General features: G+C 39.3%; 4 protein-coding genes across 5 annotated transcripts; 2 read left to right on the plus strand and 2 right to left on the minus strand.

The window, feature by feature from the left end:
- Nucleotides 1-1,244: 1,244 nt before the first annotated feature.
- LOC117794456 (probable cytochrome P450 303a1) lies at nucleotides 1,245-4,007 on the minus strand. Its single transcript, XM_034635043.1, has 2 exons — nucleotides 3,835-4,007; nucleotides 1,245-2,990 (listed from the first exon to the last, which is right to left on the minus strand). The coding sequence occupies exons 1-2, from the start codon at nucleotides 3,917-3,919 to the stop codon at nucleotides 1,576-1,578; spliced, it is 1,500 nt and encodes a 499-aa protein (XP_034490934.1). The 5' UTR covers nucleotides 3,920-4,007; the 3' UTR covers nucleotides 1,245-1,575.
- A 1,541-nt stretch (nucleotides 4,008-5,548) lies between these two features.
- Nucleotides 5,549-6,333, plus strand: LOC117794458. The gene is made up of 2 exons (XM_034635047.1): nucleotides 5,549-5,559; nucleotides 5,614-6,333. Exons 1-2 carry the CDS (start codon nucleotides 5,549-5,551, stop codon nucleotides 6,179-6,181), a joined length of 579 nt encoding a protein of 192 aa, XP_034490938.1. The 3' UTR covers nucleotides 6,182-6,333.
- Nucleotides 6,334-9,321: 2,988 nt separating this feature from the next.
- LOC117794454 (A-kinase anchor protein 10, mitochondrial) lies at nucleotides 9,322-12,508 on the minus strand. Of its 2 annotated transcripts, none has more exons than XM_034635041.1 (3): nucleotides 12,350-12,508; nucleotides 11,973-12,244; nucleotides 9,322-11,349 (listed from the first exon to the last, which is right to left on the minus strand). In XM_034635041.1, the coding sequence occupies exons 2-3, from the start codon at nucleotides 12,124-12,126 to the stop codon at nucleotides 9,746-9,748; spliced, it is 1,758 nt and encodes a 585-aa protein (XP_034490932.1). In that variant the 5' UTR covers nucleotides 12,127-12,244; nucleotides 12,350-12,508; the 3' UTR covers nucleotides 9,322-9,745. The 2 variants fall into 2 exon arrangements, with proteins under 2 accessions (XP_034490932.1, XP_034490933.1); XM_034635042.1 differs by having other exon boundaries at nucleotides 12,021-12,244; nucleotides 12,350-12,507.
- A 32-nt stretch (nucleotides 12,509-12,540) lies between these two features.
- On the plus strand, nucleotides 12,541-18,786 carry LOC117794453 (manganese-transporting ATPase 13A1). The gene is made up of 7 exons (XM_034635040.1): nucleotides 12,541-14,837; nucleotides 15,933-16,839; nucleotides 17,144-17,340; nucleotides 17,403-17,545; nucleotides 18,032-18,164; nucleotides 18,233-18,376; nucleotides 18,437-18,786. The coding sequence occupies exons 1-7, from the start codon at nucleotides 12,807-12,809 to the stop codon at nucleotides 18,554-18,556; spliced, it is 3,675 nt and encodes a 1,224-aa protein (XP_034490931.1). The 5' UTR covers nucleotides 12,541-12,806; the 3' UTR covers nucleotides 18,557-18,786.
- The last annotated feature ends 100 nt before the right edge of the window (nucleotides 18,787-18,886 follow it).

An 18,886-nucleotide genomic window follows, 5' to 3' on the forward strand; every position in this document is an offset into this window, starting at 1 on the left:
TTCATACTAAAACTTGATTTTCGACCGATTGTTCCTATGGGCGCTATATGATATAGTGGTCCGATTAAAAAAAGAAACAAACTGGATCTGCCTGCAATATTGAGGAATCTACATACCAAATTTGGTTTCACTATCTTTTAAATTGTTCTTATAATTTGGATATGAAATTTTTTTCGATTTGTGGGCGATAAGGGGGGGGGGCGTGGCCGAATTTTGAAAAAAAAAACTTGATCTGCTTGCAATATAGAGGAACCTACATACCAAGTTTGGTGTCTCTAGCTCTTATAGTCTCTGAGATCTAGGTGTTCATACAGACAGACAGACAGACAGACAGACGGACAGACGGACATTGCTATATCGAATTGGCTATTGATTCTGATCAAGAATATATATACTTTATAGGGTCTGCCACGCCTCCTTCTGCCTGTTACGCACATATTCGTTAAAACAAACCCAATAGACCCCTGTACTTTTTTTAAGTACGGTGTCTAAAAAAACATACGCGTATGTATACGCTTGCAAGCCTGCATAACCAAACGCAGGCAACCATGCGCACAGCCATACTCATACCCTTACCCATTTAGATACCCAAAACCGAGTTAGCAAAATGAACAAAATGAGTTAGCATCAAATCAAGTCAACCTGCCGGTTCGATCAATGCTCGTGATTGAACAAAAACAAACGAGCACAAACGGTCATGAATACAAACTGGCAATGTGTTCGAACTGAGCGATCGAGCCGAGCGCTCAGCTCGAACGGTCCGCTCCTGTTGCTTAACCAAAGCGATAAAATCATAACGGGTTCGAGTCAATGTTAGAGTATGATCGAACATTTCATACCCGTTGCAGTTCTCTGGTGTCGACCCTGTATTTTAGATCAGGGAGAGAGGGAATGCATATTTGTTTTTGAACTAACGGCGATTTTTGTTGATTTGGAAAAGAAGACAGAAAAGTTTTTTTTTTTAAATTCCCGTGCCGATATTTAGTGGAGACGAGGTCGTGTCGAAAGTGCCAGTGCTGGCCAGCAGCTTGGCAGGAAGTCACGAAGCAACGATCCCTGCAAGTCTCTAAGTGCCTGAGCAGCGTCTGGGAGACGATCGGAGGACAGCCGGGATCTGCCTTAAAGCAGATTTCGTAAAAACTTTTAGTGCTACCACATTTTCCGTTTTTTTTATTTTGTCTGGTCACACTACACATTTTGTATGGAGCAGCTGTGAACAGCTAATCGGCAAGCCCAAATCTGAATCTGTTTTTAGGAATACCCCAAATATTTATTGATATTTTGACAAAAAAATATAGATGGATATTATCGATGATATTAACATGTAGGTACCTGTACATGTAGTGAAGTCATTAATTTTCTTAAAATAGGTTTTTATCTCCATGTTTCACAAACAATATAAAGTGGCAGCAAATGTAGAAAGCAGTTGCTAAAATAAGTGCACGATGATCACTAAGCTTGGTGATATGATAGTCAGAAAAATATTGATGAAAATATAGATCGATATATAAATATTTTATCAACAACCCTATTTCGGTTGTATTTCGAATTGAAATATTTGAGTTGCTAAGCCTTCTATGTCAATCTAGACACCAACATTGCATCATATGGCTTGACTGCCGCCGTGGCTCCCTCTAGAGGCACCTCCTCTGGCATCTGGCCTGGAATGGCAACCAACTTGAAGTGCTGCAACAACGTTGTGGTAAACATAAATAAATTCTGACGTCCCAGCAAATCGCCCATGCACCGATGTCGTCCAAAACCAAACGGATTGAAGGCTTCTGGCAATTTAATTTGTCCATCGATTAGATAGCGTGTCGGATCAAATGTTTCCGGTTCCGGGAAGTTCACGGAATTAATGAGCATGCCTCGGAAGCAGGCAATCACCATGGTATCCTTGGGAATCTCATAACCAGACAAGCGAGTGTCGCACATGGCACGATGTGGAATGCCAAAGGTGTGCAACATGAACATACGCACCGCCTCCATTGTAATTGCCTCACAATACGGCAGCTTGGCACGATCCGACCACTGGGGTATGCGTTCCAAGCCCACCACCTCCTTGATCTCAGCATAGGCACGCTCCTGGATCTCTGGCTGTCGCACCAAGTGCATGAAACAGAAGCCCAGACTTTTGTTGGTCGTTTCGGAGCCGGCAAGAAACATGTCCAGGCATATGGCCAACAGACTCTCATCGCTGAACATGGCACTATCGCTGGTCTCCTGGGCCCTCAAATAGCTGTCCATCAGATCACGGGGCTCATCATAATTGCGATACGTGCTTCGATGCAGTTCAATTTCCTTGCCCATAAAAGCGTAGAGTGCACGATGGCTCTCCACGAATCCATTGTAGCCGGAGTAGTCGGGTGCAATGAAGCGTAGCAGAGGAAAGTGACTAAAGAGTGCACCCACCATGTCGATATTCTTGAAGAGCTCGAAGAACGTCTCCAGTAGTTCGGTTATCTCTGGTGAGCCCGGCTCATAGCGTTGTCCACTCAACATGCACCACAGTGTGTTCAACACATAAACGCTGGTCAGATCATGCATCTCAATCCTTGTCTGCTTGCCACCAGCTGCGGTTACACGTGTCCTAAGATCTTGCAACAGGCAACTTGCTTCATTATGCACAATATCCATCATGCCGCTGCGGGCGAACCCAAAATTCTTTAGATGTCGCAAAATAAAACGACGCTGCTCCACCCACATATCCCCATCGGTGAGGAGCACGCCCAGACGAGAGTTGAAGGTGCGCAGACGGTAAAAGATGCCATCAGGACGACCGTCAATGTCCTCATTCGTCATCATCTCACTAATGGCCTCGTTGGTATACGCTATCACTACTTTATCCTTGCCAATCTTCAACCCAAAAAAGCCATAGGAGTTCATATAACGCCTAGAGAGCTCATCAATCACCTTGCAGAACATTCCCAGGCGCATGCGCAACTGCGAGATCTGCAGAGCGCTGCCAAAAATCGGATACCAGCGTGGACCTAGCGGAGAATAGAAACCAGAAACACAATTGCGAATAAAATGTAAAGTTAACAAATAAGCACTTCAATATATTCTGCTATTCGTAAACCTTTTTCCTTTGCTCTTGACTGGTTGCAAAGGAATTGGATTTGTGCAAGGTAACCTAACTAAGACTGCTTTAAAAATTGTTGAAATAATATGAAAAATAAATATTGTGCAGAAAATGAACAAATTGGAGGTAGGCTAGTAGGTGGGAGACTTCGGTTGGTTGACATTGTTGTATCGGCTGCATGTAGCTTGACAATTAATAAATAAAAAAAAAAAGAAATGACTGTGGTTAATGGACTACTTCAATACATTGAAAGTATGTTCAACAATACACTACAAGAACAACTTGTAGACCCTTTGCAAACTGGTTTAATTCCCGTCTAAAACAGGTCGCTATCTCTTAAGGGCATATCGTTTTTTGTCTTAAAATCTTGATGGACTGTCAAGTCTAGTCCAGTCAAGCTTTCCTGTTCTTCGTTTTCTCTTTTTTGTTGACTTAGTAAACGATAAAAAAAACTTTTTCACATGCTTCAATGTTGTTCTTGTATTCTTTCCTATGCATGGTAAGCACAAAATCTGTTGCAACTTGTGGACTTTTCAGTATTTAAACTTTGCTTGGCTTTTCTGTTCTGCCGTTGTACAGTTTGTGCACTCCCAAACTTAAAATTTCTTGCCTTCATTTTGTGGAGAGCTGTTTTAGGGCTTTTTTTGTTGTAAGAAAAAATCTTTAAAATTTGCACATAGTTTTTGCCCATAGCTATTACTCTCGCTTTATCTTTATCTATCGGGAAATTTTTAATCCATTACTTCACTTACCTGGCGGAAACTTTTCCGGCTTTCGAGCTCCGCTTAGTAGAAAGAGCAGCACAATTGCGGCAAAGAAGATCACGGCGTAATACATGTTGTAGATGTTGTTGTTTTTGTGGGTGCTACACCAAGTGGCAAGGTGTGATGCAACTTCCGTTGCAACCACTTTAATTGGCTTTCACTTTGCTTTGGCCTGTTGCGTAATCCACAATGCAAACACTACTCTTGTTTTCTTTTACAATTTTCCTCTTGAAAAAGATCTTCCGACGTCGTGACGCGTCGTTAAAGTTCCTGACGACAACTAAAGCTGCCGCCTTGGCCACAGCTTCATTTTATACGCGCATGGAAAAGCTTCCCGCCCAACTGGATTTTATTTGAATTAAAGTTTTTCATTTCACCTACTGGACACAGCTTAAAGCTAAATGTGCAATCATTTCCATAGTTTCAATAAAGTGGATCTAGAAGCAAAGCTTTTAAAGCTTTTTGTAGTTTCCTCGTATTTGTTATATCTTCGAAGTCAGTTTGTGTGGGTCATCAATTTATAAAAATATTTTATTTAAGGAGAACTGATTTTAGATGATAATATTTTTTTATTTTATCATTTTGTATTCTAGTTTATTTGCACTACAAAGTTGAGCTGAGTTTCAGACCGATATACATAATAACTAAGCTAAAGATGCAAAATACCAAAAATCCATTTAATAATAGAGTTTATTTGTGGGGTTTATGCATGCGGCGGAGCCACCAAGTTTTATTTTATATACTCATTACTAAATTTTTAAAAATACCCCAGCAGGTGATTCAAAATAATGTCACAGCTTATTTCAAACAAGGGACAAATTAATATTATGAATTAAGTTAAACAAAATAAATTTCAAACATTTATATTTTCTATCATTTTTGTCATTCCTTAAATAACTTTTCACCACTTTAGATTTATTTTGGGTTTATTACACAAAAAAAAAAACAGTTTTTAAATTGAAATTTATGTATATTTTTTATTTGTGTTTACTTGCAAACAGAATGCCATTTTACTGACATAAAAATCGTTTTTAAAGTATATAATATTTAAAAACACAAAGACCGTTTTCGGGGTATTTTCCATTCGAGTATTAGCGTTTAGTCATTTCATTTTTGCATCAGTTTCAATTTCCTTATTTTGCCATTAAGTTGTTGCCTTGAAGTTGACTGATCACATCTTGTAAAAATCCAATATTTAACAGTAAATTAAACACCAAGTCTTTTCTGAACTTTTCTGTATCGGAAAAGCTGTGAAAAGCGATGTGACCCACTGGCATGGTCATTGCCGTGTCTAAAGTTCAATTTATTTGACCGCAACATTGAAACTGGCGCAAACAAAACCCCAAAACAGTAAAAAAAAAAAAAACAGAAAACTTGGCCAAAAACAATAATAATTGGCAATCAAGTGGTTGGGGTTAGGAAAACTTGTTGCATGCATGTTGAAGAAAATGGCAAAGAAAAACTAAACGAACCCGTTTGTTGGCCAAAACAAATTTGTAGCCTGGATGTTGATGTTGTCTATTATGTCATGCGTCGGGCGCCTGGTTTTAACCATGACCAAAACAATTGTGGCTGGTTAGCTTTTCCAAACTGAAGCCAGCCACAAATTTAGCGGCTTTAAGTGCCAAACTGAGCCAAAATCCTCCGCATTGAAGTGTTGGCAACCGAGCTAATCGGACGTGTTTTGAAACTATCAATTTCAATGGGATTTCGGTGAGTTTTAGTTTTTTGAATCATCTTAAACAACTGGTCATTATAGTTGTACAGTCTCGTTGTTATGGCCGTCATGGGTCTAGGTGCCATGTATATGATGCATCTGTTGGCGCAGGATTGGACTCGCATACGGCCCATACAAGGGATTACCAATCTGGCTGGCCAGGCCAGCTCTGCTTTGAATCTTCAGAGGATTCCCAACCTGGCTGGACAGGCGAGTGCTGCTCTCGGCTTGCAACGTGGCAAACGTGAGACGTTGAGACGGCAACTGGGCTGGGTGCATGGCAAAAAGAATGTGGATGCATCGCATCCCTCATCAGACATTGACTGGAAACGCATCCTGGCCCGCGATCCCTTCGAGTGCCTGCAGTCGCTCATCTGCCAGCTAATGTCTGGCGCGGAAGCAAATTCTAATGAAGCCGAGCTGCTGATGAATTTTCTGGAATCCTCACTAGAAATGGCCCCTGCGAAAATTGGACGTGCCTTCAGTCGTGGCCTGGCATTGCGTGGGAGCACCGAAAGATGCTACGATGAATATCCATTCTGTTTATACTCTGCCAAGACGATGTTGCGCATCCTACGCTGGTTTAGCGAAACAAACAATCTGCCAGAGGATGATTAACTTCCTTTAATCATCTCTTCACCAGCAACAACAGAGGTTATTAGTCTTATAATAATAATAATCAGGGATCGTGAATAAGAGTTAGGAGTTAAAAATTTTAAGACAAAAGAATTAAATCTGAACGAATTGAAAAATTCCAGATATACCGTTATTTGCACTGGGTATTCCAGCAAGGAATAATTTTTGTGTTCATTAACTTCTTAACAAAATTATTAAAGCTCTTATTTTTGATCGTAATAAAAAATACTAAATTATAATTAAATTTAAATATTTTTTAGAAATCATTTTATCATACTAATAGCACACTAAACTTGTACATATTGGTTAGTGAAATTATCGCTACAAATTAATTTATTCCACATCAAAGTTAACCTTTGTCAATTTACGCAGTTTTTCTATTACAACGGCAATTACAACGAATGTAAAGCATAAATTGAATGCAAATATAATTAAAGCATGAATCTTCCGGCTCAAAAGACGAAAGCAAATTTCTGGTATCCAGTTTTGTGACGAATAAAATTCAGTAATAATAATAAAACAGTAATAATAGTAATAAAAAAAAAGAAAATTGGCATTGTGCACTGTGCGCAAAAAGGGTTAGCTTTTTTGAACATAACAATTACTTTTTGCGCAGTGCCTAGTGCCAATATTCTTTTTTTTTTTTATTATTCATTTATATTTATATTTTCTTCTGTTGAGGTTTCAATTTTAGCGGAAAATTGAAAAAGTCCTAGAACAAACATTTCGAGATATTCGAAAAGGAATAAATCCCCATCATTACATCTAAGGTTTTTTAGCGCATTGATGCAAACAGACAAACAATTTTTTCATCTCATTTTGAGAAGGCTTCAACGGCCCCATTAGCAACAATCATTTCAATTTTTCTCCTTCCACTTACACCCCCTTATCTTAGTACGCTATTTTGTTAGTTTGGACTAAACCTTTCGATCGGTATATAACTCGATCTGATCGGACAGTCGTAGCAAATTGTCAATATTAGATGTATATATTGCTAGTCGCCTTTCGCACCCTTCGTGCTGCTTTCGTCACTAGCGCGAACTGCCGTCCGCAGTGATAAGAAATTATTTCTTATCGGAAATCTAGATATACTTTTTGAAAAACCGCTAGTTTAACCGAATATCGCTAAAAATCTAATAACACTGAGCCCCACTACAGTTTTGACAGAAGGTACAGATATGCTAAGCTATATGTCGTAAGAAAGGTATTTTTTAAGACTTTAAGGGCTACCTTTTGATTAATTTTTAAAAAGTGCTTAGGTAAAATACTGCTAGTTAAAACGGTTTTTTATCTCACATCACATGTGAGACGAACGAAAAATAGAAAGTTTGTCGATCTACACTGCACAAGAAACTTATTTTTGGGTATAAGGACCCGGGATCTTTCTGAGCAATGTGCCGAATGCCATATGTATGGTTTACTAAATTGAAATCGTTCGTCACAAAATTGGATATAACAAAATTTTAGGTTTGGAAATGTTTTACCTCGGAAGGATTTCTGCACCACCGGATCGTAGGATTTCTAAATAAAACAAGTGGGAAAGGTTATAGTCGAGATCCCGACTATAGGATACCCGTTACTTAACTTAAATATGTATAAAAGTTTTTTTTTAAGAATTTTTTTTTAAGGAAAAAAGGATTTTGTTTTTATTAATTTTTGTTATTTTAAATTAGCAACTTCTTCATGTTTATAATTTTTCTAAATGTCAATCCCCTTGGTTAGCGACCTCTCTATATGGTTACCGGTGACTTGACATGCTCAACAACATACTACACTTGCATAAATGCAAGGAGTATGCTCAATACGATTCGATAGATGCCAGTTCCATCATCATTGAAGATTCATCGGTACCATTTGGGTTGAGTCGAGTAGCGATTCAAGCCGAATGTCATATTTGCGTCGTCAGAACCAGTTGAGTATTATTTGATGCATTTTTGTTGTCTAACAATATTAAAACTATTGCATACTCTAAGGAGCTAATTTTGCTTCAAGAGCTTCGGCACGTTAATACTGCTGTTCTACTTGTCCGATCTTGCTGCGGTTTTATAGGATAATAGATAATAGCAACTTGCAACTCTAATACCCACAAAATCGTATTATCTTAAATACTGTGAGTGTGGTGGCTTTTCGTGATTTGCGAGGGCGGAGGGAGGCGTGATAAAAATGTAAGACAAACTTGACCTGCGTGGTGTGTAGAGAAATCTGCGAGCCAAATTTGGTTATTCTATCTCTTTTAGACTCTGAGATCCTTTTGTTTAAAGAAATTACTTTGAAAACATTAAATCGCCATAACTGCCATTCTACTTGTCCGATCTTAATGCAATTCAGTGGGATAATAGATAATACTAATAGATAACGTTTATTTTCACAAAAAAAGTATTATCATAAAAACTGTGGGTGTGGTGGTTTTTCGCGATTTTTGGGGGCGGAGGGGGGCGTGGCTTAATCTTGAAACAAACTTGATCTGCGTAAGGTATATAGAAATCTGTCTGTCAAATTTGGTTACGCTATCTCTTATAGTCTCTGAGATCCCTTTGTTCAAACAGACGAGCGAAAGGTTATTCGCTATTTGCGGGGGCGGACGTAGCTTCAATTTGAAACAAACTTGATCTGCGTGGGGTATATAGAAGTCTGTGAGTGAAAGTTTGGTATCTCTATCTCTTATAGTCTCTGAGATCCTTTTGTTCATACGGACGGACGGACAGACGGACAGACACACATGGCTATATCGACTCGGCTATTGATGCTGATCAAGAATATATATACTTTATAGTGTCGGAGATGCCTCCTTCTCCCTGTTACATACATTCCAACGAACACAATATACCCATTTACTTATTTTTTAAGTAACGGGTATAAATATAATAGTTTAACATTTTTTAAATTCTGTTCTAATCAATTATTATTTAGTGAAACAATCAACTAATAATATTTACTCTAAGAATTAGAATCATTACGGTCCCTGATTTTAATTGTCAGATATTTTCCAGCTTATTTTAGAAATACAATCAATCGAGAATAAAAATGGCATTATTATTATACAAAATTGTTTATTGTTTTGTAACAATTTGATTTGTTATGCAAAAATATTTGTGTTATTCTATATCAAATAAAATGCGGAATGAAAGTACAAATTCGTTTAATATGTGGAACATAACTTGAAATAAACATATGCGTATGTTTAGGTACCAAATCAAGGAAACTTGTAAGTTTATATTTTATGTGCTTTGCATAACGAATGAGCGAGCATTAAAGAGAATGCAGTTTGATATGCTTTCCATGTAAAGTTCATGGTTAAATGAATTAATTTTTTTTTCATAATTAAGCATCTTCGGTTAGTTAAAAAAAACTAAAACTAAAAGCGGGCTTTGTTCAGTAGTTTTGTACAATAGAGTACTTTGTAGAAAAAGAGAGTGCATTTAAGACAGACTTTGTGCACTCGAAGAGATTCATCAATTATTTGAGCGCTACAACAATAATTATACATAATAATAAAAACAGTATATAATTAAATAAATATTGCAATAAGCTTGTGTGGTATTCGATTCAATTTTTGCGCTGCAGTGTGATACTCGTCACATCCTTGACAATCATCTCGGCTACTTGCCAAGCGATCTCTTCCTGTACATTATCCTCCGGCAGATTGACAAGTTTACGCATTGCATTCTTAACGCTCAGCGACCAAGCCGGCGTCTTGGATGCAGACACAGCATCCACGGCTTCGAAATCCCGCTCATATCTGCCTAGAGAGTTGACGTGTCCGAATTTTAGTGCGCTTACCGGACGTTGCCAAAGCAATTGTGGATTTGTCAGTTGCCTGGCATCGATGTTCATGTTTGCTGTCGTTGTAGTTTGCTGTGGTTTGATCGGTTTTTGGCCTGTGTCCAGTCCAGCCAGTAGTGTATTGTGCTGCGATATGTGTGTGCAGTCTGACATGGACATGGTTTTGCGATGACGCTGTTGTGTGCCTATTTTGGGTGTACGTCGCAGACTCAGTTTGTGCTGCAAGCTGGAACTATCCGGAATATCCACTGGCAGTTGAGGACACATCTTAGCCTTCAGCTCTGTCACATAGTTGTCGAAAATGTTTGATTTGAGAAAGTTGGCAAAATGCTTTTGCTCCAAATACTTGGCGGTGACCCGTAGCGCTAGATCAAAGGCCTGTGCCAGCTGACCGGGAGCACAGATTGCCTGCTCGACGCGCATCCGTAGCTTTTGGGACATCCAAAGTCGGCACTCGGCCTGCAGTGAAAAGTAGCGTTCGTAAATGATCATCGCATCGGACTGTGCGGCACGTTGATCATCGTAGCTCTTACGAAAGTTGATGGCTGTTATCCAAAACTCAAGGCATTCGCGCTCCTGCTGTTGCTCCAGGTACTCGGTCAAGTAGAAAAGTGCCAGCTCATCGTACAGCACATCGTAGATGTTAAGAGTCGCCACATTGCCTTCGATTAACTCCACGCAGTACTTGCAGTAGTAGCTGCTCTGCAGAAAGCCCTGCAAATGATGTTGCTCCAGCTGTTGCAGCAAATATTCGCGTGCCTCATCGAAACAGCTGGCGGGTATCGCCTGGTGCGGTGACTTGCTGCTGTCCTTGCTGCACAAAAGCAGCGATATGTGTGCCAATATGACAATGGGCAGATCAACCATTTGTGACGCATTCACAATCAAATACTTTTGATAAATGGCGATTGCATCATTAATGCTGGCTGCACTTATCGCTCCCTGGTCTAAGTTGGCCTTGAGGCGACACGTCATTCCAGTTCCTGGTTTATTGTGAATCTGTTTATTTGTCTCTGCATAGATGCGACTCTTCTCATCATCGGTTAGAGGTTTGCGCATAGACAAGTCGCACATTGTTTTTAGTTCAGGTACATTGTTCTCCTCTTCCCCAGCAACGGACGGGGGCACAACTGGTTCCTCAGTTTGTTCCTCATCAACTGCAGCTATATTACTAAGTATATCAGTTGTCCGCTCGTGTTGTAATTGAGTTAATGCCGCCCGCTTGAAGTTCTCTATGTCCAAATAGAATTTGATTAGCGACAGCGCATTCTGTGTCTCCAAATATTGTACAAAGTAGCTCAGGCAATCGGGTTCGCTCACAATTGCCGCCAACGTCATGGACAGACGGGAACTGTATTTGAATATATCTGTAAAAAAAAGCGTTAAAACGTGATAAGCAATTTGAATGCGCAATTTATTATTAATTATTGTAGAGTGCCGGAAATGACCACAGCAAAGTAACAGTCACACGACGCATACATTCAATGTATGAAAATATGCATATATCCACATTTCTATACCCTTGTTGAGGGTATTGAAATTTTACATGCATGTTTGTCTGTCTTAATCAATTTTCAATTAATTATGTAAAACGTTGTTTTTTGAGATATCTTAACTAAACTCACAACTTATTTACATTTAACCCATTTTGACCAAACTTGGTTATTATCGGGCTACTATATACAGTGGCTCTCAGCTTATTAGAGCCAACAAGTTTGTAACTCTTTTCTCTATTCATTGCTTAATTCAGACATAACATCTATATAAAATAAATTAAATTATTTTCTTTAAGTTTGAACATTAATTATACAATTTGTGTTTTAATTTGATTTGTATCTCCTTTTCATTAAAAAAGAAATTTTTTTAAAATGTGCAGTATGTACGACTAGAGGGTCACACAAGCCGGAAGTCACTGTATATGTCACATAGAAACTATCAGTCGATATAGTTAAATACTGGGTTCTGTAAGGGTATCAAATTTATGGCGTACGAATGATAACCTTTTTAGCTTGTTTTGCAAATACCATTGGCTCATTACCATCATCAGCGGACGCGCCCACGAAATTTAGCAAACTGTTATTGCCCAAGCTGACTGCATCGGACGTTGCGACTGCGACCGCGACCGCCTCCGTCTCTTCCTCCATGAATACTCATCACAGAAACTTGTTGTCGAGCGCAGCGAATGACGCTTTTGCGCCGCAGCCGAACAATCAACCACATCATCATCATTGGCATCCGTGTCGTGAGAGCTGCGTCTGCGGCCTGTTTTTATGTACGTAGAAACAAGAAATAAAAACCATTAAAAACGTAAACACAAACACGGCTGATTTCTTTTCCAGTTTCGACAGTGTGGTGCTTCTAACTTACTCGTCTGCCTTTTGATGTACTTTAACATTTTCACATTCTACTTCTTTACTTTGTGATAAATATTACTTATAATTGAAATAATAACGTCGATTATGCGTAAATAAATAATTTGATTAACTCCGCAGTCGTAAATGATATTTATGATGAGTTGAGCGACAACTCTCAATGAAAAGCAGGGCTGTTATTCAGGGCTGTAATATATCGATAGAAAATCGTTTACATGCATCGGCGATATCTTATCGGCATTGACAGTGTGTACAAACATTTGAATTTTCTCTCAATTGCACACACTGCGACACAAGCAGCTGTGCGACAACGTTGCGTTTTTCCCCAAATTCTGACGAGCTTTAAGTTGTTGCAAATTGCAATAAAGTTGTAAATAAAAACACGAAACGCACACGCAGCAGTCACTCGAGGGCTAGGAGAAAGGCGTGTCTGCAAAAGAAAAGCGGCACCGATGAGCGTGGCAGCTGCAACGGGCGGCGCTGCCGGCGACAACAACAACAAAAACAATAAAAGGTACTCAAAATTGAAATCAAGCGCTCTGGATGATCTCGTGCAATATGTGACATTACACGTGCGCAAACCAACGCCACTGAGCGGTGTGGTACTGCCCTTTGTCCCGCTCTATTTGACTGCATTTTATCTATGGATATACGTGTACAAAAGCCACGACAGCGAATCGCTCAATGGTGTCGTTGATCCGAGGGAGGCAGAAACAACGGCGGCGGCTGTGCCAACGGTAAATTCTGAGGGTACAACCTGGAATGATATTGGATTTATAGCTGTGTTGGGCATAGCATTTCTACATGTGCTCACACTTCTCTTCTGTTATTGGAGTGTGCATGTTTTGGCCTTTCTTACTTGTCGACGTGTTAAAAAGCCGGCGCCCGGCGTCTTGGCCAAAGTCGTGCCCACGGAGAACAATGGCAACTCAAAGATCGTACCCATACGCAGTTTGAAGCTAGAGGATGGCACACAGCAGTATTATTTGGTATTTCAGAAGACCAAATACGTTTGGGATGAGGAAAAAGCGACATTCCGTGCTGTCGAGTTTCCAGTCAATAAATTACTAAGCTTTTATGCCAACTCATATGGCCTGGAGACGGAGCAGGCAATTAAGACGGCAACTCAGAGCTATGGCAATAATGAAATGGACATGGTTGTACCCGAATTTCATGAGCTGTTCATAGAGAGAGCCACCGCGCCATTCTTTGTGTTCCAAGTGTTCTCAGTTGGCCTGTGGTGCATGGATGACTTTTGGTATTATTCCCTCTTCACGCTCTTCATGCTGATTGCCTTCGAGTGCACGATTGTCAAGCAGCAGCTGCGCAACATGTCCGAAATACGCAAAATGGGCAATAAACCATATTTGATATACGCTCTACGCCAGAAGAAATGGCGTCATATTGGCAGCGATGAGCTGTTGCCTGGCGATCTGGTGTCTATAACGCGCTCCCAGAATGATAACATTGTGCCTTGCGATGTGGTAATACTGCGTGGCAGCTGCATTGTGGATGAGAGCATGCTCACTGGCGAGTCAGTGCCACAAATGAAGGAATCCCTAGAATCATTGCAACAGCTCAACACTGAATTGGATGTCGAGGGCGATGGCAAACTGATGGTTCTCTATGGCGGCACCAAGGTGGTACAACACACAGCACCTAGCAAGGAATCGATGCGAGCTCCCGACGGTGGCTGCATTGGCTACGTCATTCGCACTGGCTTCAACACCTCCCAGGGCAAACTGCTGCGCACCATTCTCTTTGGCGCGAATCGGGCCACGGAGAACAATGCCGAGACGTTTGCGTTTATTGCCTTTCTCATGGTATTTGCCGTTGCAGCCGCATCCTATGTGTGGGTCAAGGGCAGCGAGGATCCGGAACGCAGTCGTTACAAACTCTTTCTGGAGTGTGCATTAATCTTGACCTCAATAATACCGCCTGATCTGCCCATTGAACTCACACTAGCCGTTAATACGTCCCTCATTCAATTAACTAAGTTATTCGTGTTTTGCACGGAACCTTTTCGCATTCCATTCGCCGGCAAAGTGCAAATCTGTTGCTTTGATAAAACTGGAACACTTACGACGGATAATCTGATGGTGGAGGGCATTGCGGGTCTCACGCCGAATGGTAAATGTGTGCCCATTGATGAGGCACAGGACAGCACTGTACAAGTGCTTGCTTGCTGTCATTCGTTGGCCCTGCTCGATGATGGCCTCGTGGGTGATCCTCTGGAGAAGGCCGCTCTTGCTGCCGTTGATTGGAATCTCACCAAATCGGACAGTGTAATTCCCAAGCGTGGCAAACTCAAGCCCCTGCGCATTGTGCAACGTTATTATTTCTCTTCGGCTCTTAAGCGCATGTCTGTCCTGGCTGGTTACTTAGTGCCGTTCTCTAATGATATCAACTATATTGGTGCAGTTAAGGGTGCTCCGGAAGTCATCATGGGCATGTTGAAGACTGTGCCCAGCGATTATGAAAAGGTGAGTCAACTCTTTTAAAATTGCTTGATAATTTTAATTCAATTAAATTTACCAACATTGAATTTATATATTTATTTAACAGTCAAGTTTAACTATTAATTTTAGTTTTTACTTAACAAATTTTGACTATAAAAAAATTTAATTTAAAAATATTAAAAATGTAATAAATTGTATAAATTATATAAATAACTCGAGTAACTGATTTTGATAATTACGACTTAAATATAAGATTTGGTATAATCCACATTCTTTTATAACGGTTTATTTAAAAATTGGAGGATGAGTTTGTTTATGCATTTGGAGCCCGCAGTATCAAATAAACCAGAATCGAATTGATTCAGTTCAAAAGCAATTCTTGCTTTTCGCCTTACATGATTTTAACTGGGATCCCAACCTTCGTTTACCACCGTACTCTCATAGGCTTCATATTCTCAATCTTCCGTCTTTAATTAATCGCATTAAAACTCTTGGTGTTGTTTTTCTTCACAAATTGATTATTGGCGAGATCGATTCTAGTTCCCTTCTGGCCCGCCTAACCTTTTCAGTCCCCCGCAGGTCTACTAGGAATTTCAAGCCTTTATTTTTATCTACATGCACAACTGATTACGCTTCACACGATTCGTTTCGTGTTTTATGCACTACCTATAATAGCCTCTTTCACGTTTTCTCCTCAGAACTCTCTCTCCCTTCCCTAAAATCCGCACTTTTCCATTACCTTTCGTTAAATCCCTGACCTTACTAATACCTATAACATTCATACAATTACTAATAACAACACTAATCTTTATTGATCTGATTGGGTTTTTCTGGGTTTTCCCCAATCCTTGCAACAAATGTTGGATCATTTATAATTTTGCATACCCCAGATCTAATTCTAGTTTTAATTTTTTTCTTTACAGTTCATAATTTATATTTAATTTTTTTTTTTAATCCTTAACTTAATTTTTATACTTGGTCATTTTATGTTTGCCGACTGCTTTTATTCGTGCATATATAATTAAATAATTAAATTAAAGATTTTAATTAATTTTTCCATCAAGTTTTTTTTGTAATTTTTCGAAGCCCGATTTAATCCACTACTTTTTCAATTCATAGATATACTTGGAGTACGCTCGCCGTGGTGCCCGTGTCATGGCTCTGGGCATTAAGGAGTTTGGCACGCTTGGAGGTCAACGGATACGTGAACTGAAACGGGAGGAAGTTGAATGTGATTTGACATTTGCCGGCTTCGTCATCATTTCCTGTCCCATGAAACCCGACTCCAAGTCGGTTGTCAAGGAGCTTGTTCAGTCCTCGCACAAGGTGCTCATGATTACGGGCGACAGTCCGTTGACCGCTTGTCATGTGGCAAGGGAGCTACGATTTACGAGTAAGAAATTGGTGATTCTAACACCGCCACAAGAGGGACGCACGGATGAATGGAGCTGGATTACTGTGGATGGTGATCGCACTTATCCACTGGACGATACCAAGAGTAGCAAGAACATTGCCATGCTGCTATCTACACACGATTTGTGCATCACTGGCGAGGGATTGCATTACTTAAAGCATTCACACTACCAATACATGCTACAGGTGCTGCCCCAGATTACGGTCTGTGCTCGCTTTGCGCCCAAGCAGAAGGAATACATCATAACGACACTGAAGCAACTAGGTTATTATACGTTGATGTGCGGTGACGGCACCAACGATGTGGGTGCCTTGAAGCATGCCCATGTGGGAGTTTCCCTGTTGACCAGCGCACCTGTAAAGCGTAAGCGCACCGAGGAGGAGTTGCAGCAAATTAGTGCAGCTGCCACTGCTGCTGCAGCAGCGGCAACGGCAGCTAACCAACAACTATCGCCACGGGAGCGTGCTTTGCGTCGACGCCAGGAGCATATTAACCAAACGCAGGCGCGTCTTCAAAACGCCATACGTGACATGGAGGAACAGACAATGGTGAAGCTGGGAGATGCATCTATTGCGGCGCCATTCACAAGCAAATTATCATCAATCATGTGCGGTGGGTAAAACATTATATTTATACCCTTATAAGAGATAATTTTAATTTATACACAAAATGTGTACCGCGTTAATGGGACAGACCCCATTAAAGCTATTCTTTCAGTTTACTATGAAAATACTATGATTTTTCCCAATTTCTCTCAACTAATCTTACAGAATGTGCATTTAATGTTATCATGCAGATCCTAATCCAATTTTGTTGAAATCGGAAATCTTTTTCATAAAAACAATCGTGCAAAAACCTAAATTATTTATTCAAATCTTAAATTAATCTTAATTATTAATTAAATTATCGTCGACAGTGAACCACATCATCAAGCAGGGTCGCTGCACTCTAGTGACCACACTGCAAATGTTCAAAATCTTGGCTTTAAATGCGCTCATTCAGGCTTATTGCCAGTCCGTTCTCTATATTGATGGTGTTAAATTTAGTGACACACAGGCCACCATGCAGGGTATCTTTGTTGCCGCCTGTTTTCTGTTCATCACGCGCTCTAAGGTAAGTTGGGAATTGTCTTATTTGTTATATTTGAAATAATAAAATTGAATAATTTATTGTAGCCACTGAAAACGCTTTCGAAGGTGGCACCACTGCCAAACATATTCAATTTATACACTATTTCCACAATTCTCACACAATTCGCAGTGCATTTTGGCGCACTATATTATTTGACCAGTGAAGCATCGGCGCTGGCGCCGCCCAGGTAAAAAACTGTTAAATTATATTCATAAATTGCAAATGTGATAAAAATAGATAAAATTATGTTACTTATTTTTGCTAAAAGTAGAACAATTATGAAATAAAAACTAAATTTATTTTAAGAAATTTTAATTCAATTTTTAATTGCGATATTTAGGTTCCGTTGTTATACTTAAAATTGAAATTAATAGTTATATCGTGAGTTCAAAAGAAAAATTTAAATGGAATTAGTATTTCATAACTTTTTTTTTATTAAGATAACAAGAAAAACTTTAAAATTAATTTATTTATAGTAAAAATTAATGTTGTTCAAGTATAACCCATTCCAAAAAAGGCTATCTGCAATTTTCGTATCGATCCATTTTTTCTTATAGAATTTTTTTCAATTCATATTTGCGATTTTGTATATAACATTAAAACTTTATTTAAGAATACTGTGAAATTATTTTCTATTGCGATCTTATATTGTTAATGTTTTTCATATTTTTAGAGTCGGCAAGGTAAAGCTGTATATTGATATGGATACTGAAGAAAAAACCAAATATGATCCGAATATTGTCAGCAGCACGGTTTATATAATTTGTATTTCTCTGCAGGTAGCCACCATTGCAGTTAACTACAAGGTCAGTTTTAAGCGGTTGATTAAAATAGTTCCTTTAATTTTTTTTTTTAATTTTCTTGTCTTTTAAAGGGGCATCCCTTTATGGAGAGCCTGCGCGCCAATCGTATGCTGATGTGCGCCATTGGCGCCTCGGCTACTTTAGTCCTATTCCTGACCACAGGCGCTGTGCCCGGCTTGACGCAATTCTTTGAGATTGTCGATTTTCCAACAAATGTGAGTTAACGATTTTATTATTATATAAGCCTATTATTAAAAAGCGATTTTAATTTGCAGTTCCGCATGACATTGCTTACTGTGCTGATTGTAGATATCGTTGGCGCCTTTGCATTGGATCGCATTTGTTCATTCCTGTTTGGTGAAACGCGTCGCAAGTCCAAAGTCCTGAACTGTTAAAACTATAGGACTAACTTTAACTTAAATAACTTACAACAACCACAGCACGACTTAGACAGCAGCAATCTATTTTGAATATTCCCAAATGTACGATTTTCATAAATTGATAAGTTTTCAAATTTTCTATTTGCTTCTGCTGCAACTCGTATTAAAAATTTTGTGGTTTTCGGCGTCGGTTTTCTTAAATGTTTAAATAATGAAATTAATCGAAAGAAATTAATGCAAGTAATGAATTTGTCTTGAGTTCATTTATGTATGTAATTGAAAGTTGATGCGTCTTGATTTTTGACTTTGTGAGTACTATATATAAATCAAAATATGCAATTAGTA

The sequence above is a fragment of the Drosophila innubila genome (genome assembly GCF_004354385.1).
Source record: "Drosophila innubila isolate TH190305 chromosome 2L unlocalized genomic scaffold, UK_Dinn_1.0 4_B_2L, whole genome shotgun sequence".
Taxonomy (NCBI): domain Eukaryota; kingdom Metazoa; phylum Arthropoda; class Insecta; order Diptera; family Drosophilidae; genus Drosophila; species Drosophila innubila.